The following is a 17,074-nucleotide window of genomic DNA, read 5'->3' on the forward strand; positions in this document are numbered from 1 at the left end:
GTAACCTGGACTAACTAACTCTATGTGACTGGGTTGTAACCTGGACTAACTAACTCCATATGACTCTGTTGTAACCTGGACTAACCCTGTCTATATGACTCTGTTGTAACCTGGACTAACTCTATATATATATGACTCTGTTGTAGCCTGGACTAACTAACTCTATATGACTCTATTGTAACCTGGTCTAACCCTGTCTATATATGACTCAGTTGTAACCTGGACTAACCTTGTCTATATATGACTCTGTTGTAACCTGGACTAACTAACTCTATGTGACTTTGCTGTAACCTGGACTAACTAACTCTGTCTATATGACTCTGTTGTAACCTGGTGTAACCCTGTCTATATATGACTCTGTTGTAACCTGGACTAACCCTGTCTATATGACTCTGTTGTAACCTGGACTAACTCTGTCTATATGACTCTGTTGTAACCTGGACTAACCCTGTCTATATATGACTCTGTTGTAACCTGGACTAACTAACTCTACATGACTCTGTTGTAACCTGGTCTAACCCTGTCTATATATGACTCTGTTGTAACTTGAACTAACTCTGTCTGTATGACTCTGTTCTAACTTGGACTAACCCTGTATATGTATGACTCTGTTGTAAGATGGACTAACTAACTCTATATGACTCTTTTGTAACCTGGTCTAACCCTGTCTATATATGACTCTGTTGTAACCTGGACTAACCCTGTCTATATATGACTCTGTTGTAACCTGGACTAACTAACTCTATGTGACTTGGTTGTAACCTGGACTAACTAACTCCATATGACTCTGTTGTAACCTGGACTAACCCTGTCTATTTGACTCTGTTGTAACCTGGACTAACTCTGTATATATATGACTCTGTTGTAGCCTGGACTAACTAACTCTATATGACTCTATTGTAACCTGGTCTAACCCTGTCTATATATGACTCAGTTGTAACCTGGACTAACCTTGTCTATATATGACTCTGTTGTAACCTGGACTAACTAACTCTATGTGACTTGGTTGTAACCTGGACTAACTAACTCCATTTGACTCTGTTGTAACCTGGTGTAACCCTGTCTATATATGACTCTGTTGTAACCTGGACTAACCCTGTCTATATGACTCTGTTGTAACCTGGACTAACTCTGTCTATATGACTCTGTTGTAACCTGGACTAACCCTGTCTATATATGACTCTGTTGTAACCTGGACTAACTAACTCTACATGACTCTGTTGTAACCTGGTCTAACCCTGTCTATATATGACTCTGTTGTAACCTTGACTAACCCTGTCTATATATGACTCTGTTGTAACCTAGACTATCTCTGCCTATATGACTCTGTTCTAACCCTGGACTAACTAACTCTATATGATTCTGTTCTAACCTGGACTAACCCTGTCTATATATGACTCTGTTGTAACCTGGACTAACCCTGTCTATATGACTCTGTTCTAACCTGGACTAACCCTATATATATATGACTCTGTTGTAACCTGGTCTAACCCAGTCTATATATGACTCTGTTGTAACCTGGTCTAACCCTGTCTACATATGACTCTGATGTAACCTGGACTAACTAACTCTATATGACTCTGCTGTAAGATGGACTAACCCTGTCTATATATGACTCTGTTGTAACCTGGGCTTACTAACTCTATATGACTTTGTTGTAACCTGAACTAACTAACTCTGTATGACTCTGTTGTAACCTGGACTAACCCTGTCTAGATATGACTCTGTCTTAACCTGGACTAACCCTGTCTATACATGACTCTGTTGTAACTTGAACTAACTCTGTCTGTATGACTCTGTTCTAACTTGGACTAACCCTGTATATATATGACTCTGTTGTAAGCTGGACTAACTAACTCTATATGACTCTATTGTAAACTGGTCTAATCCTGTCTATATATGACGCTGTTGTAACCTGGACTAACCCTGTCTATATATGACTCTGTTGTAACCTGGACTATCCCTGTCTATATATGACTCTGTTGTAACCTAGACTATCTCTGCCTATATGACTCTGTTCTAACCCTGGACTAACTAATTCTATATGACTCTGTTCTAACCTGGTCTAACCCTGTCTATATATGACTCTGTTGTAACCTGGACTAACCCTGTCTATATATGACTCTGTTGTAACCTGGACTAACTAACTCTATGTGACTTTGTTGTAACCTGGACTAACTAACTCCATATTACTCTGTTGTAACCTGGACTAACTCTACCTTAATGACTCTGTTGTAACCTGGGCTAACTAACTCTATATGACTTTGTTGTAACCTGAACTAACTAACTCTATATGACTTTGTTGTAACCTGAATTAACTGACTCTATATGACTCTGTTGTAACCTGGACTAACCCTGTCTAGATATGACTCTGTTGTAACCTGGTCTAACCCTGTCTACATATGACTCTGTTGTAACCTGGACTAACTAACTCTATATGACTCTATTGTAACCTGGTCTAACCCTGTCTATATATGACTCAGTTGTAACCTGGACTAACCTTGTCTATATATGACTCTGTTGTAGCCTGGACTAACTAACTCTATATGACTCTATTGTAACCTGGTCTAACCCTTTCTATATATGACTCAGTTGTAACCTGGACTAACCTTGTCTATATATGACTCTGTTGTAACCTGGACTAACTAACTCTATGTGACTTTGCTGTAACCTGGACTAACTAACTCTATATGACTCTGTTGTAACCTGGTGTAACCCTGTCTATATATGACTCTGTTGTAACCTGGACTAACCCTGTCTATATGACTCTGTTGTAACCTGGACTAACTCTGTCTATATGACTCTGTTGTAACCTGGACTAACCCTGTCTAGATATGACTCTGTTGTAACCTGGACTAACTAACTCTACATGACTCTGTTGTAACCTGGTCTAACCCTGTCTATATATGACTCTGTTGTAACTTGAACTAACTCTGTCTGTATGACTCTGTTCTAACCTGGACTAACCCCGTATATATATATATGAATCTATTGTAAGCTGGTCTAACCCAGTCTATATATGACTCTTTTGTAACCTGGTCTAACCCTGTCTATATATGAATCTGTTGTAAGCTGGACTAACCCTGTCCATATGACTCTGTTGTAACCTGGACTAACTCTGTCTATATGACTCTTTTGTAACCTGGACTAACCCTGTCTACATATGACTCTGTTGTAACCTGGACTAACTAACTCTATATGACTCTGTTCTAACCTGGTCTAACCCATTCTATATATGACTCTGTTCTAACCTAGACTAACCCTGTCTATATATGACTCTGTTGTAACCTGGACTAACTAACTCTATGTGACTTTGTTGTAACCTGGACTAACTAACTGTATATGACTCTGCTTTAAGCTGGACTAAACCTGTCTATATATCACTCTGTTGTAACCTGGGCTAACTAACTCTATATGACTTTGTTATAACCTGAATTAACTGACTCTATATGACTCTGTTGTAACCTGGACTAACCCTGTCTAGATATGACTCTGTTGTAACCTGGACTAACTCTGTCTATATGACTCTGTTGTAACCTGGACTAACCCTGTCTATATATGACTCTGTTGTAACCTGGACTAACCCTGTCTACATATGACTATGTTGTAACCTGGACTAACTAACGCTATATGACTCTGCTGTAAGCTGGACTAACCCTGTCTATATATGACTCTGTTGTAACCTGGGCTAACTAACTCTATATGACTTTGTTGTAACCTGAACTAACTAACTCTGTATGACTCTGTTGTAACCTGGACTAACCCTGTCTAGATATGACTCTGTTGTAACCTGGACTAACCCTGTCTAGATATGACTCTATCTTAACCTGGACTAACCCTGTCTATACATGACTCTGTTGTAACTTGAACTAACTCTGTCTGTATGACTCTGTTCTAACTTGTACTAACCCTGTATATATATGACTCTGTTGTAAGCTGGACTAACTAATTCTATATGACTCTATTGTAACCTGGTCTAACCCTGTCTATATATGACTATGTTGTAACCTGGACTAACCCTGTCTATATATGACTCTGTTGTAACCTGGACTAACTAACTCTATGTGACTTGGCTGTAACCTGGACTAACTAACTCCATATGACTCTGTTGTAACCTGGACTAACCCTGTCTATATGACTCTGTTGTAACCTGGACTAACTCTGTATATATATGACTCTGTTGTAGCCTGGACTAACTAACTCTATATGACTCTATGGTAACCTGGTCTAACCCTGTCTATATATGACTCAGTTGTAACCTGGACTAACCTTGTCTATATATGACTCTGTTGTAACCTGGACTAACTAACTCTATGTGACTTTGCTGTAACCTGGACTAACTAACTCTATATGACTCTGTTGTAACCTGGTGTAACCCTGTCTATATATGACTCTGTTGTAACCTGGACTAACCCTGTCTATATGACTCTGTTGTAACCTGGACTAACTCTGTCTATATGACTCTGTTGTAACCTGGACTAACCCTGTCTATATATGACTCTGTTGTAACCTAGACTATCTCTGCCTATTTGACTCTGTTCTATCCCTGGACTAACTAAGTATATATGATTCTGTTCTAACCTGGTCTAACCCTGTCTATATATGACTCTGCTGTAACCTGGACTAACCCTGTCTATATATGACTCTGTTGTAACCTGGACTAACCCTGTCTATATGACTCTGTTCTAACCTGGACTAACGCTATATATATATGACTCTGTTGTAACCTTGTCTAACCCAGTCTATATATGACTCTGTTGTAACCTGGTCTAACCCTGTCTACATATGACTCTGTTGTAACCTGGACTAACTAACTCTATATGACTCTGCTGTAAGCTGGACTAACCCTGTCTATATATGACTCTGTTGTAACCTGGTCTAACCCAGTCTATATATGACTCTGTTGTAACCTGGTCTAACCCTGTCTACATATGACTCTGTTGTAACCTGGACTAACTAACTCTATATGACTCTGCTGTAAGCTGGACTAACCCTGTCTATATATGACTCTGTTGTAACCTGGGCTAACTAACTCTATATGACTTTGTTGTAACCTGAACTAACTAACTCTGTATGACTCTGTTGTAACCTGGACTAACCCTGTCTAGATATGATTCTGTTGTAACCTGGACTAACCCTGTCTAGATATGACTCTGTCTTAACCTGGACTAACCCTGTCTACATATGACTCTGTTGTAACCTGGACTAACTAACTCTATATGACTCTATTGTAACCTGGTCTAACCCTGTCTATATATGACTCAGTTGTAACCTGGACTAACCTTGTCTATATATGACTCTGTTGTAGCCTGGACTAACTAACTCTATGTGACTTTGCTGTAACCTGGACTAACTAACTCTATATGACTCTGTTGTAACCTGGTGTAACCCTGTCTATATATGACTCTGTTGTAACCTGGACTAACCCTGTCTATATGACTCTGTTGTAACCTGGACTAACTCTGTCTATATGACTCTGTTGTAACCTGGACTAACCCTGTCTAGATATGACTCTGTTGTAACCTGGACTAACTAACTCTACATGACTCTGTTGTAACCTGGTCTAACCCTGTCTATATATGACTCTGTTGTAACTTGAACTAACTCTGTCTGTATGACTCTGTTCTAACCTGGACTAACCCCGTATATATATATATGAATCTGTTGTAAGCTGGTCTAACCCAGTCTATATATGACTCTTTTGTAACCTGGTCTAACCCTGTCTATATATGAATCTGTTGTAACCTGGACTAACCCTGTCCATATGACTCTGTTGTAACCTGGACTAACTCTGTTTATATGACTCTTTTGTAACTTGGACTAACCCTGTCTATATATGACTCTGTTGTAACCTGGACTAACCCTGTCTACATATGACTCTGTTGTAACCTGGACTAACTAACTCTATATGACTCTGTTCTAACCTGGTCTAACCCATTCTATATATGACTCTGTTCTAACCTAGACCAACCCTGTCTATATATGACTCTGTTGTAACCTGGACTAACTAACTCTATGTGACTTTGTTGTAACCTGGACTAACTAACTGTATATGACTCTGCTTTAAGCTGGACTAAACCTGTCTATATATCACTCTGTTGTAACCTGGGCTAACTAACTCTATATGACTTTGTTGTAACCTGAATTAACTGACTCTATATGACTCTGTTGTAACCTCGACTAACCCTGTCTAGATATGACTCTGTTGTAACCTGGACTAACCCTGTCTACATATGACTATGTTGTAACCTGGACTAACTAACGCTATATGACTCTGCTGTAAGCTGGACTAACCCTGTCTATATATGACTCTGTTGTAACCTGGACTAACTAACTCTATATGACTCTGTTCTAACCTGGTCTAACCCATTCTATATATGACTCTGTTCTAACCTAGACTAACCCTGTCTATATATGACTCTGTTGTAACCTGGACTAACTAACTCTATGTGACTTTGTTGTAACCTGGACTAACTAACTGTATATGACTCTGCTTTAAGCTGGACTAAACCTGTCTATATATCACTCTGTTGTAACCTGGGCTAACTAACTCTATATGACTTTGTTGTAACCTTAATTAACTGACTCTATATGACTCTGTTGTAACCTGGACTAACCCTGTCTAGATATGACTCTGTTGTAACCTGGACTAACTCTGTCTATATGACTCTGTTGTAACCTGGACTAACCCTGTCTATATATGACTCTGTTGTAACCTGGACTAACCCTGTCTACATATGACTATGTTGTAACCTGGACTAACTAACGCTATATGACTCTGCTGTAAGCTGGACTAACCCTGTCTATATATGACTCTGTTGTAACCTGGGCTAACTAACTCTATATGACTTTGTTGTAACCTGAACTAACTAACTCTGTATGACTCTGTTGTAACCTGGACTAACCCTGTCTAGATATGACTCTGTTGTAACCTGGACTAACCCTGTCTATATATGACTCTGTTGTAAGCTGGACTAACTAATTCTATATGACTCTATTGTAACCTGGTCTAACCCTGTCTATATATGACTCTGTTGTAACCTGGACTAACCCTGTCTATATATGACTCTGTTGTAACCTGGACTAACCCTGTCTATATGACTCTGTTGTAACCTGGACTAACCCTGTCTATATATGACTCTGTTGTAACCTAGACTATCTCTGCCTATTTGACTCTGTTCTATCCCTGGACTAACTAACTATATATGATTCTGTTCTAACCTGGTCTAACCCTGTCTATATATGACTCTGCTGTAACCTGGACTAACCCTGTCTATATATGACTCTGTTGTAACCTGGACTAACCCTGTCTATATGACTCTGTTCTAACCTGGACTAACGCTATATATATATGACTCTGTTGTAACCTTGTCTAACCCAGTCTATATATGACTCTGTTGTAACCTGGTCTAACCCTGTCTACATATGACTCTGTTGTAACCTGGACTAACTAACTCTATATGACTCTGCTGTAAGCTGGACTAACCCTGTCTATATATGACTCTGTTGTAACCTGGTCTAACCCAGTCTATATATGACTCTGTTGTAACCTGGTCTAACCCTGTCTACATATGACTCTGTTGTAACCTGGGCTAACTAACTCTATATGACTTTGTTGTAACCTGAACTAACTAACTCTGTATGACTCTGTTGTAACCTGGACTAACCCTGTCTAGATATGATTCTGTTGTAACCTGGACTAACCCTGTCTAGATATGACTCTGTCTTAACCTGGACTAACCCTGTCTACATATGACTCTGTTGTAACCTGGACTAACTAACTCTATATGACTCCATTGTAACCTGGTCTAACCCTGTCTATATATGACTCAGTTGTAACCTGGACTAACCTTGTCTATATATGACTCTGTTGTAGCCTGGACTAACTAACTCTATGTGACTTTGCTGTAACCTGGACTAACTAACTCTATATGACTCTGTTGTAACCTAGTGTAACCCTGTCTATATATGACTCTGTTGTAACCTGGACTAACCCTGTCTATATGACTCTGTTGTAACCTGGACTAACTCTGTCTATATGACTCTGTTGTAACCTGGACTAACCCTGTCTATATATGACTCTGTTGTAACCTGGACTAACTAACTCTACATGACTCTGTTGTAACCTGGTCTAACCCTGTCTATATATGACTCTGTTGTAACCTTGACTAACCCTGTCTATATATGACTCTGTTGTAACCTAGACTATCTCTGCCTATATGACTCTGTTCTAACCCTGGACTAACTAACTCTATATGATTCTGTTCTAACCTGGACTAACCCTGTCTATATATGACTCTGTTGTAACCTGGACTAACCCTGTCTATATGACTCTGTTCTAACCTGGACTAACCCTATATATATATGACTCTGTTGTAACCTGGTCTAACCCAGTCTATATATGACTCTGTTGTAACCTGGTCTAACCCTGTCTACATATGACTCTGTTGTAACCTGGACTAACTAACTCTATATGACTCTGCTGTAAGATGGACTAACCCTGTCTATATATGACTCTGTTGTAACCTGGGCTTACTAACTCTATATGACTTTGTTGTAACCTGAACTAACTAACTCTGTATGACTCTGTTGTAACCTGGACTAACCCTGTCTAGATATGACTCTGTCTTAACCTGGACTAACCCTGTCTATACATGACTCTGTTGTAACTTGAACTAACTCTGTCTGTATGACTCTGTTCTAACTTGGACTAACCCTGTATATATATGACTCTGTTGTAAGCTGGACTAACTAACTCAATGACTCTATTGTAAGCTGGTCTAATCCTGTCTATATATGACGCTGTTGTAACCTGGACTAACCCTGTCTATATATGACTCTGTTGTAACCTGGACTATCCCTGTCTATATATGACTCTGTTGTAACCTAGACTATCTCTGCCTATATGACTCTGTTCTAACCCTGGACTAACTAATTCTATATGACTCTGTTCTAACCTGGTCTAACCCTGTCTATATATGACTCTGTTGTAACCTGGACTAACCCTGTCTATATATGACTCTGTTGTAACCTGGACTAACTAACTCTATGTGACTTTGTTGTAACCTGGACTAACTAACTCCATATGACTCTGTTGTAACCTGGACTAACTCTACCTTAATGACTCTGTTGTAACCTGGACTAATTAACTCTATATGACTCTGTTGTAACCTGGAGTAACCCTGTCTATATGACTGTGTTGTAACCTGGACTAACTCTGTCTATATGACTCAGTTCTAACCTGGACTAACCCCGTATATATATGACTCTGTTGTAACCTGGACTAACCCTGTCTATATGACTCCGTTCTAACCTGGACTAACCCTATATATATATATGACTCTGTTGTAACCTGGACTAACTAACTCTATATGACTCTATTGTAATCTGTTCTAACCCTGTCTATATATGACTCTGTTGTAACCTGGACTAACCCTGTCTATATATGACTCTGTTGTAACCTGGACTAACCCTGTCTATATGACTCTGTTCTAACCTGGACTAACGCTATATATATATGACTCTGTTGTAACCTGGTCTAACCCAGTCTATATATGACTCTGTTGTAACCTGGTCTAACCCTGTCTACATATGACTCTGTTGTAACCTGGACTAACTAACTCTATATGACTCTGCTGTAAGCTGGACTAACCCTGTCTATATATGACTCTGTTGTAACCTGGTCTAACTAACTCTATATGACTTTGTTGTAACCTGAACTAACTAACTCTGTATGACTCTGTTGTAACCTGGACTAACCCTGTCTAGATATGACTCTGTTGTAACCTGGACTAACCCTGTCTAGATATGACTCTGTCTTAACCTGGACTAACCCTGTCTATACATGACTCTGTTGTAACTTGAACTAACTCTGTCTGTATGACTCTGTTCTAACTTGGACTAACCCTGTATATATATGACTCTGTTGTAAGATGGACTAACTAACTCTATATGACTCTTTTGTAACCTGGTCTAACCCTGCCTATATATGACTCTGTTGTAACCTGGACTAACCCTGTCTATATATGACTCTGTTGTAACCTGGACTAACTAACTCTATGTGACTGGGTTGTAACCTGGACTAACTAACTCCATATGACTCTGTTGTAACCTGGACTAACCCTGTCTATATGACTCTGTTGTAACCTGGACTAACTCTATATATATATGACTCTGTTGTAGCCTGGACTAACTAACTCTATATGACTCTATTGTAACCTGGTCTAACCCTGTCTATATATGACTCAGTTGTAACCTGGACTAACCTTGTCTATATATGACTCTGTTGTAACCTGGACTAACTAACTCTATGTGACTTTGCTGTAACCTGGACTAACTAACTCTGTCTATATGACTCTGTTGTAACCTGGTGTAACCCTGTCTATATATGACTCTGTTGTAACCTGGACTAACCCTGTCTATATGACTCTGTTGTAACCTGGACTAACTCTGTCTATATGACTCTGTTGTAACCTGGACTAATCCTGTCTATATATGACTCTGTTGTAACCTGGACTAACTAACTCTACATGACTCTGTTGTAACCTGGTCTAACCCTGTCTATATATGACTCTGTTGTAACTTGAACTAACTCTGTCTGTATGACTCTGTTCTAACTTGGACTAACCCTGTATATGTATGACTCTGTTGTAAGATGGACTAACTAACTCTATATGACTCTTTTGTAACCTGGTCTAACCCTGTCTATATATGACTCTGTTGTAACCTGGACTAACCCTGTCTATATATGACTCTGTTGTAACCTGGACTAACTAACTCTATGTGACTTGGTTGTAACCTGGACTAACTAACTCCATATGACTCTGTTGTAACCTGGACTAACCCTGTCTATTTGACTCTGTTGTAACCTGGACTAACTCTGTATATATATGACTCTGTTGTAGCCTGGACTAACTAACTCTATATGACTCTATTGTAACCTGGTCTAACCCTGTCTATATATGACTCAGTTGTAACCTGGACTAACCTTGTCTATATATGACTCTGTTGTAACCTGGACTAACTAACTCTATGTGACTTGGTTGTAACCTGGACTAACTAACTCCATTTGACTCTGTTGTAACCTGGTGTAACCCTGTCTATATATGACTCTGTTGTAACCTGGACTAACCCTGTCTATATGACTCTGTTGTAACCTGGACTAACTCTGTCTATATGACTCTGTTGTAACCTGGACTAACCCTGTCTATATATGACTCTGTTGTAACCTGGACTAACTAACTCTACATGACTCTGTTGTAACCTGGTCTAACCCTGTCTATATATGACTCTGTTGTAACCTTGACTAACCCTGTCTATATATGACTCTGTTGTAACCTAGACTATCTCTGCCTATATGACTCTGTTCTAACCCTGGACTAACTAACTCTATATGATTCTGTTCTAACCTGGACTAACCCTGTCTATATATGACTCTGTTGTAACCTGGACTAACCCTGTCTATATGACTCTGTTCTAACCTGGACTAACCCTATATATATATGACTCTGTTGTAACCTGGTCTAACCCAGTCTATATATGACTCTGTTGTAACCTGGTCTAACCCTGTCTACATATGACTCTGTTGTAACCTGGACTAACTAACTCTATATGACTCTGCTGTAAGATGGACTAACCCTGTCTATATATGACTCTGTTGTAACCTGGGCTTACTAACTCTATATGACTTTGTTGTAACCTGAACTAACTAACTCTGTATGACTCTGTTGTAACCTGGACTAACCCTGTCTAGATATGACTCTGTCTTAACCTGGACTAACCCTGTCTATACATGACTCTGTTGTAACTTGAACTAACTCTGTCTGTATGACTCTGTTCTAACTTGGACTAACCCTGTATATATATGACTCTGTTGTAAGCTGGACTAACTAACTCAATGACTCTATTGTAAGCTGGTCTAATCCTGTCTATATATGACGCTGTTGTAACCTGGACTAACCCTGTCTATATATGACTCTGTTGTAACCTGGACTATCCCTGTCTATATATGACTCTGTTGTAACCTAGACTATCTCTGCCTATATGACTCTGTTCTAACCCTGGACTAACTAATTCTATATGACTCTGTTCTAACCTGGTCTAACCCTGTCTATATATGACTCTGTTGTAACCTGGACTAACCCTGTCTATATATGACTCTGTTGTAACCTGGACTAACTAACTCTATGTGACTTTGTTGTAACCTGGACTAACTAACTCCATATGACTCTGTTGTAACCTGGACTAACTCTACCTTAATGACTCTGTTGTAACCTGGACTAATTAACTCTATATGACTCTGTTGTAACCTGGAGTAACCCTGTCTATATGACTGTGTTGTAACCTGGACTAACTCTGTCTATATGACTCAGTTCTAACCTGGACTAACCCCGTATATATATGACTCTGTTGTAACCTGGACTAACCCTGTCTATATGACTCCGTTCTAACCTGGACTAACCCTATATATATATGACTCTGTTGTAACCTGGACTAACTAACTCTATATGACTCTATTGTAATCTGTTCTAACCCTGTCTATATATGACTCTGTTGTAACCTGGACTAACCCTGTCTATATGACTCTGTTCTAACCTGGACTAACCCTATATATATATGACTCTGTTGTAACCTGGTCTAACCCAGTCTATATATGACTCTGTTGTAACCTGGTCTAACCCTGTCTATATATGACTCTGTTGTAACCTGGACTAACCCTGTCTATATGACTTTGTTGTAACCTGGACTAACTAACTGTATATGACTCTGCTGTAAGCTGGACTAACCCTGTCTATATATTACTCTGTTGTAACCTGGGCTAACTAACTCTATATGACTTTGTTGTAACCTGAACTAACTAACTCTATATGACTCTGTTGTAACCTGGACTAACCCTGTCTAGATATGACTCTGCTGTAACCTGGACTAACCCTGTCTAGATATGACTCTGTTGTAACCTGGACTAACCCTGTCTATATATGACTCTGTTGTAACTTGAACTAACTCTGTCTGTATGACTCTGTTGTAACCTGGACTAACTCTGTCTATATGACTCTGTTCTAATCTCGACTAACCCTGTCTATATATGACTCTGGTCTAATCCGAACTAACTCTGTGTATGTATGACTCTGGTCTAACTGGACTAAGCCTGTCTATATATTACTCTGGTCTAACGTGGACTAACTCTATTATGTATGACTGGTCTAACCTGGACTAACTGTCTGTATATATGATTCTGTTCTAACCTGGACTAACCCTGTTTACTGGTCTAACCTGTACTTATTCATTCTATAAATGACTCTGATCTAACCTGGACTAACCGTATCTATATATGACTCTGGTCTAACCTAAACATGTTTACATATGACTGGACTAAACTGAACTAACCGTGTTTATGTATAACTCTAATTAATGGGTGTGTCTCTTATACCTGGGAGTCACAGCAGAGGGGGGAGGAAGAGGAGGAGGCCTTCATCATCATCAGTTCCATGCCTTTCTCCACAATGTTCTGAATCTGTAGGTAGCCTGCAGTATACATGAGGACTAGCTGCTCGCTAGCAGCCATGCTTAGGCGGCCGGTGTAGCAGAAAGACAGGATCTGCTGGAAACAGGTGGGAGTCACGGATGAAGGCAGTTCAAACACCGCCTGGGGGGAGGAGGCAGGAAATGAGGAGGAGTCAGAGCTGAAGAGGTCTCTGAAGTAAAGTGAGGAAGCTGCCAGCACCGCGCGGTGGGCTTTAAAGGAATGACCCTGCACCAAGATGGAGACGTCACAGTAATGTCCAAGGAGGCGCTGCTGGTTCAGACTGCCCAGCACACTGCTCCCAAAGTCTGGGATCTCCACCTGGAGGAGTCCCTCTGACATGGCGGCCGGCACTCTGCTTCTCACCACGCAGGTTTAAAAGCAGGTCGATGGTTTGAAGACTATTGCCAAAGGTGTGACTAATCTCATCAAGTATCGCTGATGTACAGAATATCAAGTCTCATTTCCAGCTGTAGCGCAGACAGCACGGTCAGGGGTCAGAGGTAAGAGGTTCCATTGCATGAAGAGGTAAAGTGGAGGAGTCTTAGGAGCTGAGATGGGGTGGAGGAGATCACCTCAGCACAGACAAACAGCTGAAAGACCAGAGAAGAGAGAGAGGTAAGACAGACAGAAAGATAGACAGATAGATGTGATTATTTAAAGGATTAAAGGTCATCTACTTATTACCACTCAACACTGACATCTCCCAATCTATCTGCCTGCCTGTCTGTCTCTGTGACATACTTTTTTTAGAACCCCAAAAGTCAGGACACACCCTGTTATCTGGTCCATACAAACGGCAAAACTTTAACCGAATGTTTACCTGATCTTGCTGCAAACCAAGCTGAGCTATACTGACCTAAACTATCAGGAAGTCAGATTCATTAGCAACTGAGAGTCAAATCAACCAAGAAGAGCCATTCCATCGCAGCGCATTCCTGTCAATTACGTGTTTACCATTAATTTACCAGCTAGCTAGCTAACTAGCTAGCCAGCTAACGCTGCACTGTGGCTTAGCTATGGACACCATGTCCTCCTCCTTCTGTCTTCTACTGACAATTATCTGTTGATCATTCATCTACCAGCTAGCCAGCTAACGCTGCACTGTGGCTCAGCTGTGGACACCATGTCCTCCTCCTTCTGTCTTCTACTGACAATCATCTGTTGATCATTCATCTACCAGCTAGCTAGCTAACTAGCTAGCCAGCTAATGCTGCACTGTGGCTCAGCTGTGGACACCATGTCCTCCTCCTTCTGTCTTCTACTGACAATTATCTGTTGATCATTCATCTACCAGCTAGCTAGCTAGCTACCCAGCTAATGCTGCACTGTGGCTCAGCTGTGGACACCATGTCCTCCTCTTTCTGTCTTCTACTGACAATTATCTGTTGATCATTCATCTACCAGCTAGCCAGCTAACGCTGCACTGTGGCTCAGCTGTGGACACCATGTCCTCCTTCTGTCTTCTACTGACAATTATCTGTTGATCATTCATCTACCAGCTAGCTAGCTAACTAGCTAGCCAGCTAACGCTGCACTGTGGCTCAGCTGTGGACACCATGTCCTCCTCCTTCTGTCTTCTACTGACAATTATCTGTTGATCATTCATCTACCAGCTAGCTAGCTAACGCTGCACTTTGGCTCAGCTGTGGACACCATGTCCTCCTTCTGTCTTCTACTGACAATTATCTGTTGATCATTCATCTACCAGCTAGCTAGCTAACTAGCTAGCCAGCTAACGCTGCACTGTGGCTCAGCTGTGGACACCATGTCCTCCTCCTTCTGTCTTCTACTGACAATCATCTGTTGATCATTCATCTACCAGCTAGCTAGCTAGCTACCCAGCTAACGCTGCACTGTGGCTCAGCTGTGGACACCACGTCCTCCTCTTTCTGTCTTCTACTGACAAGGAGTCCCGGACATAGCAGCTAACACTGTTACTGATATCTGCAAAGGCTCAACAGTTTGTTAGTCATTAAAACAATAAGCAGCTCATTAATAGTCAGAGACAGAAATTGGATCGTGTCGTTAGTCAACTAGACATGAAAAAGTAAAAGTAATAAAAGTACATGGGTCTTTGTGCTCCTCGTGTCCTGGTGGGACCTCAGCCTCTGCTGGCTGACCAGCAGTCTGGTGTGTGAGAGCCTTAGGACACCAGGAAATCAGACACACTACACTGGGACCACGAGGGGAGGAAACCGCCCCGACCTCCACCCCTAAAAATCACCTGGAAATAGAGACCAGAACTATAGCCATTAATTACATAATTAGTAGCTACACCCACGACTAATGAGTCCGGCATCCTACTTGTAAAACCCAACGTGTTTTCATTAGATGTTGCCACATGGCTAGCTTCTCTTGTGGATATTAGCTCGCCTCAATGTGCAACACCCACCAAGCATCCCGAGGCCGAGGAGGCGTGTGAAACTCATTCACAGAAACAGTGTTCATACCGAACTCATTCATGTTCGGAAAGTGACTTCGGTTTGCTGGGAGGCTGCCGGGCTTATGGACTAACTGACTGGACAGTCAGAGCTGCTAAACTGGCTGGACTGGGAACGGAGCCCTGCAAGGCATTACACACACACACACACACACACACACACACACACACACACACACACACACACACACACACACACACACACACACACACACACACACACACACACACACACACACACACACAGTTGGGATCTCTATAAGCAGAGCAGCCTCCGGATGGTTCTGCCGATGACGTCATCAATAAAGTTTACTTTCACTTCCTCCTTCAGGAGACTCGTCTGTCGCTTGCTGGAGGTTCACAGTAATTTAGCCCTCTAAGTTTGCCTGCAGGCCACAGTCCGACCGGCCTCCTACAACCACCACTCACTGTTGTTTACAGTCTAGCTGCACTAAGCAGTACAGACAGACAGGCAGGCAGTGCAGACAGACAGGCAGTGCAGACAGACAGGTATAGAAAGACCGATAAAGCAGAAAGACATCCTGACAGTTCTATGATAAAGTGGCCAGACAGACAGACATGCAGACAGACAGTGAGACAGACAGGCAGGCAGGCAGACAGACAGACAGACAGACAGACAGACAGACAGACAGACAGACAGACAGACAGACAGACAGACAGACAGACATGCATGCCTCCATCCTCTCCTCCAGTAAACAGGAGTGTCTGTCCGGACAGAAGGAAGTAAGTGAATCTCACCTCATTTGCAGTCGTGTGCTCTGCGATGCTGTGCTGTCCTCCATGCAGGCTGCAGGCAGCTCCTCTGCTAAGTCAATGCATCGTCTAGTCTATGTGTCACACAGGGAGGGGGGTGCTATAGACACGGCAGACGAGAGAGGAGGGGAGGGAGGAGGGGAGACGGAGAGAGGAGGAGTCATCTGAGGACAGAGAGGAGCTAATGCGGCTAACTGCCCTGCAGAGGATGGCTGAGAGAGAGAGAGCGAGCGAGAGAGAGAAAGACAGACAGAGAGAGAGAATTACATTTCTGCTATATGGAGGGCTGAATATTAAAGAGCTAAAAGACACACAGCTCTTTCCAAAACACACAA

The 17,074-nt window shown here is 41.4% G+C and overlaps 1 protein-coding gene across 1 annotated transcript in view; it reads right to left on the minus strand.

Annotated features, from left to right (window-relative positions):
* LOC130122087 (nucleus accumbens-associated protein 2) overlaps window positions 1–16,845 on the minus strand; it is a 370,393-nt gene extending 353,548 nt beyond the window's left edge. The window contains exons 1-3 of the mRNA XM_056291122.1: window positions 16,725–16,845; window positions 15,592–15,749; window positions 13,430–14,115 (exon numbers count right to left, since the gene is read on the minus strand). Of these exons, the coding sequence (XP_056147097.1) occupies window positions 13,430–13,864 (435 nt within the window). The 5' untranslated portion in view covers window positions 13,865–14,115; window positions 15,592–15,749; window positions 16,725–16,845. The remainder of the gene's footprint in view (window positions 1–13,429; window positions 14,116–15,591; window positions 15,750–16,724) is intronic.
* Between the last annotated feature and the right edge of the window lie 229 nt (window positions 16,846–17,074).

This window comes from Lampris incognitus, chromosome 1, assembly GCF_029633865.1.
Source record: "Lampris incognitus isolate fLamInc1 chromosome 1, fLamInc1.hap2, whole genome shotgun sequence".
Lineage (NCBI taxonomy): Eukaryota > Metazoa > Chordata > Actinopteri > Lampriformes > Lampridae > Lampris > Lampris incognitus.